General features: G+C 46.9%; 1 protein-coding gene across 1 annotated transcript in view; it reads left to right on the top strand.

Annotated features, from left to right (window-relative positions):
* Nucleotides 1–15,176, top strand: part of LOC124719857 — a 110,463-nt gene that overhangs the window by 42,667 nt on the left and 52,620 nt on the right. The window contains exon 4 of the mRNA XM_047245041.1: nt 6,797–6,889. Within this exon, the coding sequence (XP_047100997.1) occupies nt 6,797–6,889 (93 nt within the window). The remainder of the gene's footprint in view (nt 1–6,796; nt 6,890–15,176) is intronic.

The raw sequence follows: 15,176 nt of genomic DNA, 5'->3' as shown, positions 1-15,176 counted from the left end.
GGGCATTGCCGCTTTAGCCACCGCTACCTGTTGTCTGGTGACCCCGCCCCGCAGTGCCCCTGTGGTCATCCATTGATGGTGCGCCATATTTTATTGTCCTGTCCCCGTTTTATTCACTCTTGTGTTGTCCTGTGTCTGCTGTCTATCTTACAGGGACCTTCAGCTGATGACTCTCGAGGAGCTGCTCGTGTCCTTAGTTTTATTACATTGACGGACTTGTCCAAAGAGATCTAACTCTTTTACTTTGTTTATCTGCAGCTTTCCAAGTACATTCTGGTGTCGCCCTCTTGCGTTTTTCTATACTATTAGTGCACTAGCGTTTGTAACTGGGCGCTGATGACCCTCGTAGTTGAGTGCCCTAAACATAAAAAGGAGAACCTTGGCAATCATCAGAGATTGCAGAGGCCATTAGCAATAGTAGGCAGGCTCTCCAGCACCATAAGTGACACCAATCGATGGAGCATCTTATTTACTTTAAGTGACTTCATCCCCAGTTATGCCATCTGATGAAATGTTACCAACAAGAATGCTGGGAGCAGCATGTTTCAACCATCGGACCACCTCTCCTCTGCAGGTTTGACCTAAAATGAGATTATCAACCTGTCTTTCATGTTAGCAAGCAATGAGTAGAGCAAAAGCAATTATCTTTTACTACATGCCACCTGGAGCTGTATAAAGCTCCATTCATTGAGTGGGAATTCATCAGTGTCCTAGTCATCTGTCCTGATACAGCACCAGGGCCAGGTCTTATCCACAACCAAATGATCAGGCACCTATCAGTGGATTGTCAGCATCATATCCTTGCCATCTGTAACTGGATCTGGAGTGAGGGCCAGTTCCCATTGCAACAATTAGAAAGCATCATTGTGTCACAGTGTTGAAACAGGGTAAGCACCTTTAGAGATGAGCAGTTATCACCCAGCAAGTGTCACCAATGTTCTCCATAAATTGCTTGAATGTGCAGTGAGCTGGCAGGTGTGTGGCTCCTTGAGTCTCGGGGTCTTCTGGCTGCATCCCAGTGTGGCTTTCGCCAAGACTGTTCCACTACTAATGATCTGGTTTGCCTGCAGTCTGCCAGCCAATCAGCTTTTGCCCAATGGCAATGCATTATTGACATCTTCTTTGACCTGCAAAAGCTGTATGACACTAGGTGAGGCCATATCCTTGCTGCCCTACATGAGTGGGTTATGTGGGAGCCACTCCCAATTTTTATCTATAATGTCCTGTCACAGTGTATGTTCTGGGTTCTAGTCCATGCTTCCCACAACACTCCTAATACCCAAGAGAATGGACTCCTGCAGGGCTCTGTACAGTGTGTCCTTGTCTTTCTGCAAGCCATCAATGGTCACCTCTAGCTGTGAGATCATCAGTATCGCCAGCCTTAATGCTGACTATTTGGGCCTCTTAGTATTGCTCCTCTAGTGTGGGTGCCACTGAATGTAGACTGCAAGGCGCCATACGAAAGACGCTGTCATGGGCACTCACCCATGGATTTGGTTTTCAGCTGCCAAGACCCATGTCATGGTCTTCTGTCAACATCGTACGGTTTATCCACAGCCAGAACTATATCTTCCTGACAAACTACTCAATGTGGCAGGAACTTATTGTTTTTTAGGACTGGTCTTTATTTCTTAGTTGACATGAATTCCCAGTATTTTGCAGTGTAAGTAAAAGTGCTTGCTACCCCTCAGTACACTTCATCACCTGAGTAACACCAGCGGAAGTGCAGAGTGCACTACCCTTCTGCAGCTTTACAAAGCCATAAAACAACCCTGTCTTGGGTATGGGAGTCTGGTATATGGTTCGGAATCATTATCAGCATTGTGTATACAGGATCTGATGCACCACTGTGGTGTTTGATTTGCTACAGGAGCCTTTTGAACTAGTCCTGCGGACAGATTATGTGTGGAGGCTGGGGTCCATTCATTGTGTATGAAGAGCCAACAACAGCTTCTCAGTTATGCTACCTATGTTTGCAACTCTTAAGCATCCAAAATATCATCCCCTCTTTCCAAACCCATCTTCCATAATGGCGGCCCGGTTCAGGGATTTTGATCGCAGTCCACACCCTGTCCCTCCCCTCTGAACTCCAGTTATTTCTTCCTCCACCTCTCCTCTGGGCCCAGTCACGTACACCTCTGTGGGGAATCCATTGGTCAGAGTTTTTTCTTGACCCATCATGAGGTCCGAAAGACACGTTCCCTCCTGAGGCCCTCTACCACCAATTTTCCTTGCCAGAAGCTGTAGAGTTGGTAGCCATCTCTCATGCTCTTAAGCATATCCTTTCCTCCACTGGTGGATCCTTCATCTTCAGCAACCTCTTGACCTGTTTGAAAGCTTTCAACCAGTATTACCCTCAGCATACCTTGGTCATTGCTAACCAGTATTCCCAGTATGCCCTTGAGCAATGTGGATGCTCAGTGATGATTATTTGGAGTCTGGGTCATTTTGGGATCCCTGGGAACAAACTTACTGATAGCTTGCCCAAATGGGCTACCAGTAAACTGGCTCTTGTAATCAGTATTCTAGGAACCTGAAATACAGAATGAATCACTGTGACTTAAAACAACCAATGATAAGGAGACTATGAATCCATCGAGGTCCTCCATGCAGGCCTCTCACTAGCATTCTACCGTCCTCTGCCAGCTCCACATCAGCTGTATCTGATGGCCTCATGGTCATCTCCTCCAGTGCCACCCCACTGTTGTCATTCCCATTCAACAGTGGTCTACATTTTGCCGTACTGTCCAACCTAGCCACCCTGTGGCAGAATTTTAATCTCCCTGACTTGCTACCCCAGATGCCTCAGTGGCTGGCTTAGTTTTATATCTAATTCACGAGAAGGGCTTTTATCGCTCTCTTCAAGGGAGGGCAACTTAACCTTTTCAGCCCATCGATGTAAAATACATCCACTTCCATAGTTGTATGGTTACTGTCTATGCTGGTTGCTGCTTGATATGTACGAAATAATTTTGATTGATATTTTGGGGTAAATTGCTTATTGTTGTACCTGCATTCAAGAATAAACTTAGCTTCGGTTTCAAATATCAGACTTGTGCATCATATTTTCTTGCTGCCTGTTTCTAATTGAAGAATATATGTGTTTATTAGCTCTCTCTCTCTCTCTCTCTCTCTCTCTCTCTCTCTCTCTCTCTCTCTCTCTCTCTCTCTCCCCCCCCCCCTCTCCCCCCTCCCACCTCTCTCTCTCCCCCTCCCACCTCTCTCTCTCTCCCCCTCCCACCTCTCTCTCTCTCCCCCTCCCACCTCTCCCTCTCTCCCCCTCCCACCTCTCTCTCTCTCCCCCTCCCACCTCTGTCTCTCCCCCTCCCACCTCTCTCTCTCTCCCCCTCCCACCTCTCCCTCTCTCCCCCTCCCACCTCTCTCTCTCTCCCCCTCCCACCTCTCTCTCTCCCCCTCCCACCTCTCTCTCTCTCCCCCTCCCACCTCTCTCTCTCTCCCCCTCCCACCTCTCTCTCTCCCCCTCCCGCCTCTCTCTCTCTCTCTCTCTCTCTCTCTCTCTCTCTCTCTCTCTCTCTCTCTCTCTCTCTCTCTCCTCCCCCTCCCGCCTCTCTCTCTCTCTCTCCACCTCCCACCTCTCTCTCTCTCTCTCTCTCTCTCTCTCTCTCTCTCTCTCTCTCTCTCTCTCTCTCCCTCCCCCTCCCGCGTCTCTCTCTCTCTCTCCACCTCCCACCTCTCTCTCTCTCTCTCTCTCTCTCTCTCTCTCTCTCTCTCTCTCTCTCTCTCTCTCTCTCCCTCCCCCCCTCCCTCCTCTCACTCTCTCTCTCTCTCTCTCTCTCTCTCTCCCCCCCTCCCGCCTCTCTCTCCTCTCCCTCCGCCTCTCTCTCCTCTCCCCCCGCCTCTCTCTCCTCTCCCCCCGCCTCTCTCTCCTCTCCCCCCCGCCTCTCTCCTCTCCCCCCCGCCTCTCTCTCCTCTCCCCACGCCTCTCTCTCCTCTCCCCCCGCCTTTCTCTCCTCTCCCCACGCCTCTCTCTCCTCTCCCCCCACCTCTCTCTCCTCTCCCCCCCGCCTCTCTCTCCTCTCCCCCCGCCTCTCTCTCCTCTCCCCCCCGCCTCTCACTCCTCTCCCCCCCGCCTCTCTCTCCTCTCCCCCCCGCCTCTCTCTCCTCTCCCCCCGCCTCTCTCTCCTCTCCCCCCCGCCTCTCTCTCCTCTCCCCCCGCCTCTCTCTCCTCTCCCCCCGCATCTCTCTCCTCTCCCCCCGCCTCTCTCTCCTCTCCCCCCGCCTCTCTCTCCTCTCCCCCCGCCTCTCTCTCCTCTCCCCCCCGCCTCTCTCTCCTCTCCCCCCACCTCTCTCTCCTCTCCCCCCCGCCACTCTCTCCTCTCCCCCCCCCCGCCTCTCTCACCTCTCCCCCCGCCTCTCTCTCCTCTCCCCCCCGCCTCTCTCTCCTCTCCCCCCCGCCTCTCTCTCCTCTCCCCCCCGCCTCTCTCTCCTCTCCCACCCGCCTCTCTCTCCTCTCCCCCCGCCTCTCTCTCCTCTCCCCCCCGCCTGTCTCTCCTCTCCCCCCGCCTGTCTCTCCTCTCCCCCCCGCCTGGCCCTCCTCTCCCCTCCGCCTGTCTCTCCTCTCCCCCCCGCCTGTCTCTCCTCTCCCCCCCCGCCTGTCTCTCCTCTCCCCCCCCCACCTGTCTCTCCTCTCCCCCCCGCCTCTCTCTCCTCTCCCCCCCACCTCTCTCTCCTCCCCCCCGCCTCTCTCTCCTCTCCCCCCCGCCTCTCTCTCTCCTCTCCCCCCGCCTCTCTCTCCCCTCTCCCCCCCGCCTCTCTCTCCCCTCTCCCCCCGCCTCTCTCTCCTCTCCCCCCCGCCTCTCTCTCCTCTCCCCCCCGCCTCTCTCTCCTCTCCCCCCGCCTCTCTCTCCTCTCCCCCCCGCCTCTCTCTCCTCTCCCCCCCGCCTCTCTCTCCTCTCCCCCCCGCCTCTCTCTCCTCTCCCCCCCGCCTCTCTCTCCTCTCCCCCCGCCTCTCTCTCCCCTCCCCCCCGCCTCTCTCTCCTCTCCCCCCCGCCTCTCTCTCCTCTCCCCCCGCCTCTCTCTCCTCTCCCCCCCGCCTCTCTCTCCTCTCCCCCCCCGCCTCTCTCTCATCTTCCCCCGCCTCTCTCTCCTCTCCCCCCCGCCTCTCTCTCCTCTCCCCCCCGCCTCTCTCTCCTCTCCCCCCCGCCTCTCTCTCCTCTCCCCCCGCCTCTCTCTCCTCTCCCCCCGCCACTCTCTCCTCTCCCCCCCGCCTCTCTCCTCTCCCCCCCGCCTCGCTTTGCTCTCCCCCCCGCCTCTCTCTCCTCTCCCCCCCGCCTCGCTTTGCTCTCCCCCCCGCCTCTCTCTCATCTCCCCCCGCCTCTCTCTCATCTCCCCCCCGCCTCTCTCTCATCTCCCCCCGCCTCTCTCTCATCTCCCCCCCGCCTCTCTCTCATCTCCCCCCCGCCTCTCTCTCATCTCCCCCCCGCCTCCCTGTCCTCTCCCCCCGCCTCCCTCTGCTCTCCCTCCCCCACAACTCTCTCCTCTCCCCCTGCATTCCTCTCTCTCTCCCCCCCCCTCACATCCCTCTTTCTCTCTCTCTCTCTCTCTCTCTCTCACCCCCCTGCCCTTTTCTGTATTCCTGTTCCCCAGCTCCTCACTGAGACAGTCATGTAGGAACAAGACACAGAAGCCTAGATGATTCAATGTTTTGCTATTTCAGTTTCTTGCAGACCCATTTAAGGCTGACAGCCCTAATGTTTGGGTAAAGCAAGATCCTGAACTGAAACAACATGCTTATTGATCTGAGCATAATGTAAGTTTTCACACATGCACTGTATTGTGCAGTAAGTGAAGTAAGAATGTCATGACACAGATATGGGGTATTAAAGGTAAATTTTCGTAGATGGTGAACAGTTGTAAACTATGATGCCAGCTATTTTCAAGAGTGTTTGTTGTCTTCCAGTTGACTCTAGTTAGCTGTGTTAATTGTAGGTTATTACCAATAGTATTTTAACAACACTTGTAACAAGGATATCTTTACAAACCATTACCCTTGCATTAATTTTTTATTATGATTCTATGTAGTGAATGCCTTAAGTACATGTTTGGTGTCAACAGAGCAAGGAAGACTTCCTTTTGTAAGTAATTGTTAATCTTGTTACACGTCTCTGTGTCACAGTGCTATAACAAATGATGTGGAACTATATGTGATGGGTATTTTGTAGAGTTCCCAGTTATTATTCACTGTATTATTTACATCATTACTGAAATCCTGCTTTCGCTGTATGTAATTCTGTAAGATTTTCATCCAGTACACGTAATAAATTTCAATTGTTTCCTAAAGAACAGGCAATGGAAATACATGGTGACAGAGCAAGAATCTGTGTAAATAGCATTAAATTTGGTTAATTTTGCTGATAATGTGTGGAATACCATAGTCATTTGATTAATGACCAAAAAGTCCTCTTGTTTATGGGTTTACAGCTGGAAGATTATTTGCATCTATTTATTATCTGAGTTTAATTTATAAATGTTGCCACACTCATATATCAAGTTTGTATATGGGAGTATGACCATCTGATAGAGCAGGCCATAGTGCCTTTGAAATCAGAGTGGATTATGTGACGGGAAAAGAAATAGAAAGTCTGCCAAATAAATACTACATAATGGCTGATAGCAAAATCAGAGAACTGATATGGTTGCATTCTGACACTCACCCTTCCCTGTCGATAAGAATCTCTGAAGTTGGATGATACTCATGATAGAGGAATAGGGAGAGCTGTCATATACACACAGAAGTTACCAAGCAGCTATAATTCAGATTGTTTCCTTCTTTCAGTCCATTGAAGATCCACTGGGAATATCATGGTCCACTGATTTTATCAAGGAGGACCCTGAATTAAATTTGGAACTGAGTGTAACTGAGAATATTGTAAGTATTTACATGTTTGATGATGTATTGCCTGTCAAGTAATAAGTGTTTGTGTAGAGTAAAAGATACATTGCAGTGAAATTGTCACAGATTGTCAGTTTTCTGGAACTTGTTGCTGATGATAATTGTAGAGTATTCTTGTATACCTGCACTTGACTTTCATTTCACCTGTTACGTGCTGACTGTTTTAAATAGAAATGGAATGGGATTGGTGGCTGGTATAATCATGTTTTTTGTAGCCCTTGTTGATATCAAGTGTATTGTATAATGACTGTGTGCGATGGTCACAAAATTCACATTTAGATGAAGTGTAAGTTCTAATAGTGTAGGTCATTTGAGAAATATTCCTACTTTCAATAACTTCTGATCAATGCAGTTCAAAAGATCATTGGATGTTCTTATCTTTTGTGTGAAACATAGTTATTCTTACATTTGTCCTAAAAAATTTTTGGGTTATGAAAAAGAGAAAAAATTTGTGTTGTAAATCAGCCCCTGATACTTTGGCCAAAACCTGGTCATATTGTGGCAGCTTCTGTGGTGCCTGTTGTATTGGTTATAAAATTTTCAGTAATAGAATAACTCTGTATATGGCTTTTGGTGAATGAGTATGACCTCACTATTAGAGTCCTGGCAGATCTAAAGAAGAAAGATTAATTTTTTACATATGCTTTACGACCTTGGTAAGAGAAAGAGATGCTCACATTGATCAATATGTCACAGGAATGAAATTAGACAAAGATTGGGAACATTTAACATACAATAGCAGAAGGTTAGGCACTGGCTCATTCTTGATCTCATTGTTCATAAACAAACTTGTTGCAGTTACAAAGCATTCTTCAGGCACAAAATGTTGGCTTCTTCAACAAAGAAATGTGCGGTGATTATACAAGCATACAGGTCAACAAACCAATCAATCATGCTAGAAACACCTCACATTATGTAAAGGAGTGTCACAGAGACTCACGTTATGCCATTTTAAACAAATTAAAGGGATGCATTGGCCTCACAAGTAGGCAGGACAGTAAGTCAAACAGTAGTAGTGTTGTTCCACAAGAAGGGTTTTACAGAAATGAGAAGTCAGGCATATGCAAATGGGAAGCTAGGCCAAAACAACAAACTGTACAGTGTCTTAGGGCATAGCTGTAGTTGTCAAAGTGGCGGGATTGTAGTTGGTGACCACTTACCATGAAAATACAAAAGGCCATACTGACCTTCGTATCCAGCCCAAGAGATCACAGGTCAAACAAAAATGCGCCAGGGCCAGAGGTTCCGGGATAGTGTCCAGTGCATGGAGTGCTGCTCCCGTAGCAAGTGTGCAGAACAGTGTGTTTCTAGTAGTGTGGTCTGGAAAATCATGTCATGTGGTTGGCACTGAAATCACTGATGTGTATCCCCCCCACTTGCTACTTTGAAAATATGTAACTTTAATGAAGTAGTGGTAGACACCTTAGCAAATCTACGAATAGGATGTGTGACCATAAGAGTGATCTTGAGTGGCACATGCATTTGTGCAGTGAACATCTTAGCTCTGTCAGCCAGAGTGACACACAGTCTTTGTGGTCTCAGGAGCATAAAATGCTAGGGCTTAAAGACGCAGAAAAATTGGGCTAACCATCTTGATACTGGCACATGGCCAGCAATATTCTGTATAAATTGTGGAATTGGGGGAATTTTTTTAAGTAATTGTATGAGAAACTAGAGCAAGATTGCAAAATAATACTTTGCTGGATAAGCAATTAAGTGGTAGGCTGCCACATCTGTTACTGGTTGGTTCAAACAGTACACAAGTGTTACATAGATGCTTCAGGAACTCAAATAAGAACTTCCAGAAGGAAGGTGATGTTCTTTTGAGGAACACTATTTGAGAAATTTTAGAGAAATGCCATTTGAACCTGATTGCCAAACAATTTTGTTGTTTCCAACATACATTACACATAAGGACTATGAAGATAAAATTTGAGAAATCGGGGCTGATATGGAGGTGCATAGACAGTCTTTTTCCCTCGTATTTGCGAGTGGAATGGGAACGAAAATGACCATCAGGGTTATGGGGTACCCTTCCCAATGCGCCACTAGTTGGACAGCGGAGTATCGATGTATGTGGAGATACTTGGTAAAATAAGTAGCTGACTAATGTAGTAGGAGCAACAGTGATATTTTTTATAGTAGTAAATGTACATTCACATACATACAAAATAATCCATTAGCAGTTCCCATAATTAGCAGTGTGAGTAGATTAACACTACTCACAAACAGCTGGTTGTCAGTATACTTCAGAGGTAAATTCCTGTGGGAGCTTCTGCCTTAAGATTTGCAGCCTGGCTCACCCACTTACATCCACATCTTCGTTTATGGAATGCAATGTGTAAATCAAGGAATGAACATATGAATAACATTCACACCCCATCTCTAACCAGAGCAGAGGTTACAGTGTTGAAAGCAAATTTAATTTTATGAAAAAATTTCTGAAATGTTCAGTAACAGATGCAACCCATCAAGACAAATTACCACATTTTACTGAAAGAAGTTATACCTGTATAAGCAATTCTTCAGGATGTCTAAAATCATCAGATTTCACAAAGCTATAACTTTGTATTAAATATAGGTACAGAATTGGGGTCCAATTTTTACTTCTATACATGCCTGCAAAGCCTTTATTTACAAAGGAACCATATGATCTTCCCATTGATTACAATTTGTGTGTGCGCACATATGATATTAAGGTGCTTTTAACAGCTGTGTTTAGGATCAGATTCATCATTTACTGATCACAAATATCAAAATTCTTTTCAACACATTTAAGCAGCCGTGCGATAGAATTGATCCATGCATTTCCAAGCACGTCAGTTTAGGAAACTCACTGCTGTTTGTATGTAGTATCATAGTTCACCCAATGTTGTTGGAAGAGGAGGCACATAGGTGGAGCCTTTCACAAACTCCTGCCAATAAGAGATAGCATACTGTGAGATGAAGTAAATTTCCAGGTTAGGTCTGCAGCCCATTATAGCTGATCAATCCCTGAGGCAGCTAACTGTTCAGAAATGTTCTTTTGAGCAGGTTCCAATGCAGTGGTACACAATCCATATGAACAATGATATTTCTGATAATTTTCCATCTCTTCTGTTTTTGGTTGATCTATGTGTTTTCTAATATTGTCAACTTTCTTCAGTTTGTTACAGAATTCCCTTCTCTTCAGATTCAGTTCAGTGCCAATCTCACTAAAGGGTTTATCACATCCCTTGAGTTTAATAATAAATCATGATCACTACCAACAAACTTCGTGTCCCATATTGCACAGCACATTACCCTAATTAATGTTGCAGCTACCAGTTCAAGTCATCCCTTGACGACTCATTTTATAACACGCAATTTAATTAGAATTGACCTGCTACTGGAAGATGTAGACATTACTGGTCACAGACTAAATGATACATACTGCATACAATTCCTTGGTGCTACTTGGGTTTCAGTTGAAATGGGATCAACAAAATGGTAAACTTCTCAAGTTGATCCCCTCAACATTACTCACCTGGAGGCAATTATGATAGCGTCGTTTGGAGTTTTGGCTTGTTTTTGGAAATATCTTCTGGGACAGCCAACTGCAAATAAATAAAATATTTGTTACTTAATGTAAAAGCCAATAGGGGGTTCCATAGTGAGATGTGGGTGCAAGATTCCCTAGGTCAATGAAGAGGTTTATGCAAGGCGTTCAGTTGTCATCATCAAATCATTGGTACTGCAAGCTTGTATAGGATAAATACTAATTTGTTCATAGCTGCCATGTCCTATAAGATTATCCTCTAGGATAGTACTGAGTGAAAGCATGCTAGGAAGCATTTCTGCAAGCTGACACTCTGGAAGAGAATTAATTAATTGCAAGGCAGAGAGATACGAGCTTTTTGGTTAACTCATTCTCATGCTGGTGCTTCCTTAATTTAATACCCATCCAAATGCCCATGAACTTATCTCATGTATCCTCATTCATTGCCTGTCATTGATATCTCCTTGTATCTGTAAGTCATTTGGATTTGTTTGGAATTGCATCAAGTGTGCTTATGTAAGTATAAAGGTTGAATTTTTGTTATGTTGCCTGTAAACTAGTTGAAAGCATGTTCCTTTATTTTCCTGGCTGTTTCTACTATGAATGTGTTTGCCAGTTATCAGTGTACTTGGTGTCATCAGCAAGTATTGCAGGTTTTGAATGCACCTGCAATGGTTTTAGCTCAACATTTATGTAAGTCAGGATAAGTCAAATGCTGAACCCTCTGGGACATGATATGATTGTTTCTCCATTCTGTATTCAGTTTTCCTCCAAAGGTATCATTTATTACTATGACCCATTTTTTGTTGCTAAGGTAAGATTCAGTTCTTGTAAGTGTAATTCATTTAACACCATAACACCGTAGTTTCCCGAGTAAAGAGAGATGAAGGTTGTAATGTGATGCCAATAAGGTTTCTACACTTATACTGCATATTTCAGTCATGCTGTAAAGTCAGCACAATATTTTAGTTATTTGATTGTTACAATCATAACAACAAGAGTTCCTGCTTCTGTCAGCAGATGATTCTTGTGACTGATTTGACCATTCATCTGATGTCTGGTCAAGTATACACTTCCTGACTGAGTCTGATGAATCTAATTTCAATGGTCACTTGCCCCCTCCCCCCCAGTTTTTTTCAGCTACTCTTAAGAAATTATTGTTTTCATGGCCTAATATTATCTCAGTTTTTCCTAAATATTAGGCTGGTGCATAAGTTGATAGACTTTAGTGTTGCATGTTGGTATTCCTGTTGCTGAGGGTTTATTTATCAATTGTCATTTTTTATTTGTAATTGACTGTTGCTCTTAATTACATATTGTCATTTTGTCATTTGAAGATACTGAGTGGAACTGTGGCCACTAGATACTGGAGTGCCCAGTTGAGAAATAGGAGCACTGTTGGGTTCTATATAGGTGTAAAAGCAATGGAGGCAGCCAGACACATTTGCATCCTGTTTGTGTTTAATACTTTTGGACAGAGCTTGGCAAGAAAATTGTTTTTTCATTCTAAGGAGAATTGTTTTTCCATTAGTGACTTACCTTCAGGGCTTGATGGAGATCATTTAAATGCATTAATTCACAATGATCCATGTCACTGTACTTGAGAACTGGCAAATTCGATGAACTGTGATCTCTTCATGACCTTCCAATATTTGCATGCAATGGGTAAGGCTCAAAAATAAGGTGTATGGATACCACATGCACTAAACCAAAATCACAAAAATGGATGGCCATATTCGCATTCTTGCGTGCCTGTAATCAGTTATTTGTGAACAACACTAATCATTCCTGCCCTCTATCGTTATGCTGATCAGAAATGGTGACTTTGTGCTAAAATAAGGAAAAGAAAGGAATGATTGAGCCCAAACAAAGCAGCAGCAAAAAGCATCCACAAAAGATAATGCCCCTCTGGGGGCTCAGCATTTAGTTGGGTACGGGCTTGGCAGCCCAGGGGTCCCTGAGCTGGGGAACTCAATACCGTAAGCTCTGAGCATGCTTCAAAGACCACTGTAAGGCGTGACGGTGGAACGTTGTATGGTACAGAGCCCGGGGATCTTGGCTTAACTGCCTGGGTCGCGAGGATGGTATAAACCTCTATTAAAAAAAAACCTCAATCTCAAGGTGTGCTGCATGCCTAGGAGATGTATGGCTGTTGAGGTAGAACAGTTGCTAGGGGGTGACCTCTGGGGAACCTGCCGCCCCCTGGTTGTATTAGGCTTACCCAGGCAAGCGGGGCTCTGTCTGGGTGGACATTCCTTCCCCTAGCTGCTTGTGGGACCACCATGAAATGAAATACGAATAGTGTGCAAGCACGAGTTTCTAAGAAAGGAAAGTTCAATGCTTTACAGTATGACCCTCAATTGTTCCCTTCCCTGTCCACACCAGGGGAGGAACGGCAGTCTAAATTACCTGGTGCGACGTATTCTCCTCGATTTCTGGTTTGTAGCCGAACAGATGGGGACACATATCTGACCACAAAGCCTCAGTTTTTGTGGAAAATTTAGAGGAGAAGTTTGGAGAAGTTGAGGGCATGTCTAAAATTAGGTCTGGAGCAGTCCTCATACAGACAGCATCCCCAGCACAGTCACGGTCATTGCTTCCTTGTGACAATCTCGGTGATGTTACAGTCTCCATTACGCCTCATAAGTGCCTCAATATGGTTCAGGGACTTATTTTTCATCGTGATCTGTTTTTGCAGTCTGATGACGAGCTCTGTACAAATCTGGAATGCTGCGGTGTCCTTTTTGTACGACGTGTCTTCAGGGGACCTAAAGATAGTAGGTTCGCCACCAGCGCCTTCATCTTGGCTTGCGAGGGTGACACCCTGCCTGAGAAGGTCGAGGTGATGATATATCGATGTGATGTTAAGCCTTACATCCCCCCTAAGTGCTGGAGGTTTGGGCATATGTCATCGAGATGTGATGCCAACTCTACCTGTCAGGATTGTGGACGTGCCTCCCACCCCAACGTCCCATGTTCGCCGCCCCCTGCTTGTGTCAACTGCGGCCAGAAACATTCACCTTCCTCGTCAGACTGCGCGGTTTTATCAAAACGGATGGAAGATTATGGAGTATAAGACCTTAGACAGGCTCACTTACACAGAGGCCAAACGCAAGTACCACCAACTTCACCTTCGCATTTCATTGACATTTGCTGCAGCAGCTTCGATGTGACCATCCCTGGCGATGAGGTCACAAGCTCAGCCACTTTTTGTGGGCCCTCCAGCCCGGCCGTATATTCCTGCCCCCCAGGTAGTTGGGGAACACCCTCTTCTGTTGCTCCCCTGTTATCAACATCGGGAGTAACAACCCCTCCTTCTTTGGGGACTTCAGTCCCCAACTCTGAGCCGGAGAAGTGCCCGCCTCCTCCGGCTCCCCTCGCGAGGAAGGAATCGCTTAGTGCCCTCCCTTCCACGGTTACTGCCCCCTCCAGATGTCAGCCAGTGGCTGAAAAAGCCACCACCTGAGGGCCGTAGGGCTTCCAGGTCTTCGTCGGTCCATGAGACTGTGTCTGAAAAGCCCACCCAGCCTGATAAACTGAACGACAAATGGGACCCTACCAAAAAGAAGAAAAAGCAAAAGGACGACGAGATAGAGACAGAAATGGAGTTCACCACAACACCTGAAGATGATGTGGAGAATCTAGCATCCACTCAGGAGCTAAATGTTGCTCGACCCACAGCTCCTATGGAAGTTGATCAGGCTACTTCGCAATTGGTGGCAGCAAGCTTCCCCCCCCCCCCCCCCGCCCCCATATGTTCTCTCATGTCTTCACAGTTGGATACCATTATCCTTCAATGGAATTGCCGTGGTTTTTTCCACCACTTTGCTGAGTTGAAAGAGCTTTTGTGCTGCTTCCCTGCCACTTGTCTGGCTCTACAGGAAACCTGGTTTCCTGTTTGGCAGACCCCCTCCCTCCGTGGCTACCAGGGTTACTATAAGAACCGCGTAGAATGCGACTGGATGTCTGGTGTCTGTGTTTGTTCTTGCCACTGTTCCTAGTGCCCCAGTGCCACTTCACACGGCTCTCGAGGCTGTGGCTGTTCGAATCCGGGCAGGAATGGAGCTTACCATCTGTTCCCTCGAGGTAGAGGTGGTCCCTCTTGCCGACCTAGCTGCCTTGTTCGCGCAGCTCCCCCCGCCATTCCTCCTTTTGGGGGACTGTAATGCCCACCACCCTTTATGGGGTGGGGCCCAGATCTCGGGCCAGGGTAGCTATGTTGAGGCTCTCTTGGCACAGCAGGACATTTGCCTCCTTGACACTGGTGCTCCCACATATTTTAGCTTGACTCATGGCACATACTCGGCCATTGCCCACTCTCTTAGTAGCCATGGTCTTCTTCCATACCTCAGTTAGAGGGTTCACAACGACCTCTGTGGTAGCGACCACTTTCCTATCCTGGTTTCTCTTCTTCAATCCCAACCCCCTGACCAGCTGTCACGATGGTCTCTTCGTGGAGCTGATTGGGCAGCCTACACCTTAGCTACTATGGCCATTGTTCTGCTTCCTGGTGATATTGATTTGGCAGTGGACGAGGTCACTATGACCATTGTTTCTGCTGCTGAGGCAACTGTCCCCTGCTCTTCAAGTACCCTAAGGCGTAAGTAAGTCCCTTGGTGGACACCAGAGATTGCAGAAGCTATCCGGGACCGCCGGCGAGCCCTGCAACGACACCAGCGTCATCCTCCCCTAGAGAATTTGGTTGCCTTTTAATGGCTCTGGGCCTGGGCACGGCGGTTAATCCGG

The sequence above is a fragment of the Schistocerca piceifrons genome, chromosome 11 (genome assembly GCF_021461385.2).
Source record: "Schistocerca piceifrons isolate TAMUIC-IGC-003096 chromosome 11, iqSchPice1.1, whole genome shotgun sequence".
NCBI lineage: Eukaryota > Metazoa > Arthropoda > Insecta > Orthoptera > Acrididae > Schistocerca > Schistocerca piceifrons.
This window is presented reverse-complemented; position numbering and strand designations above follow the sequence as displayed.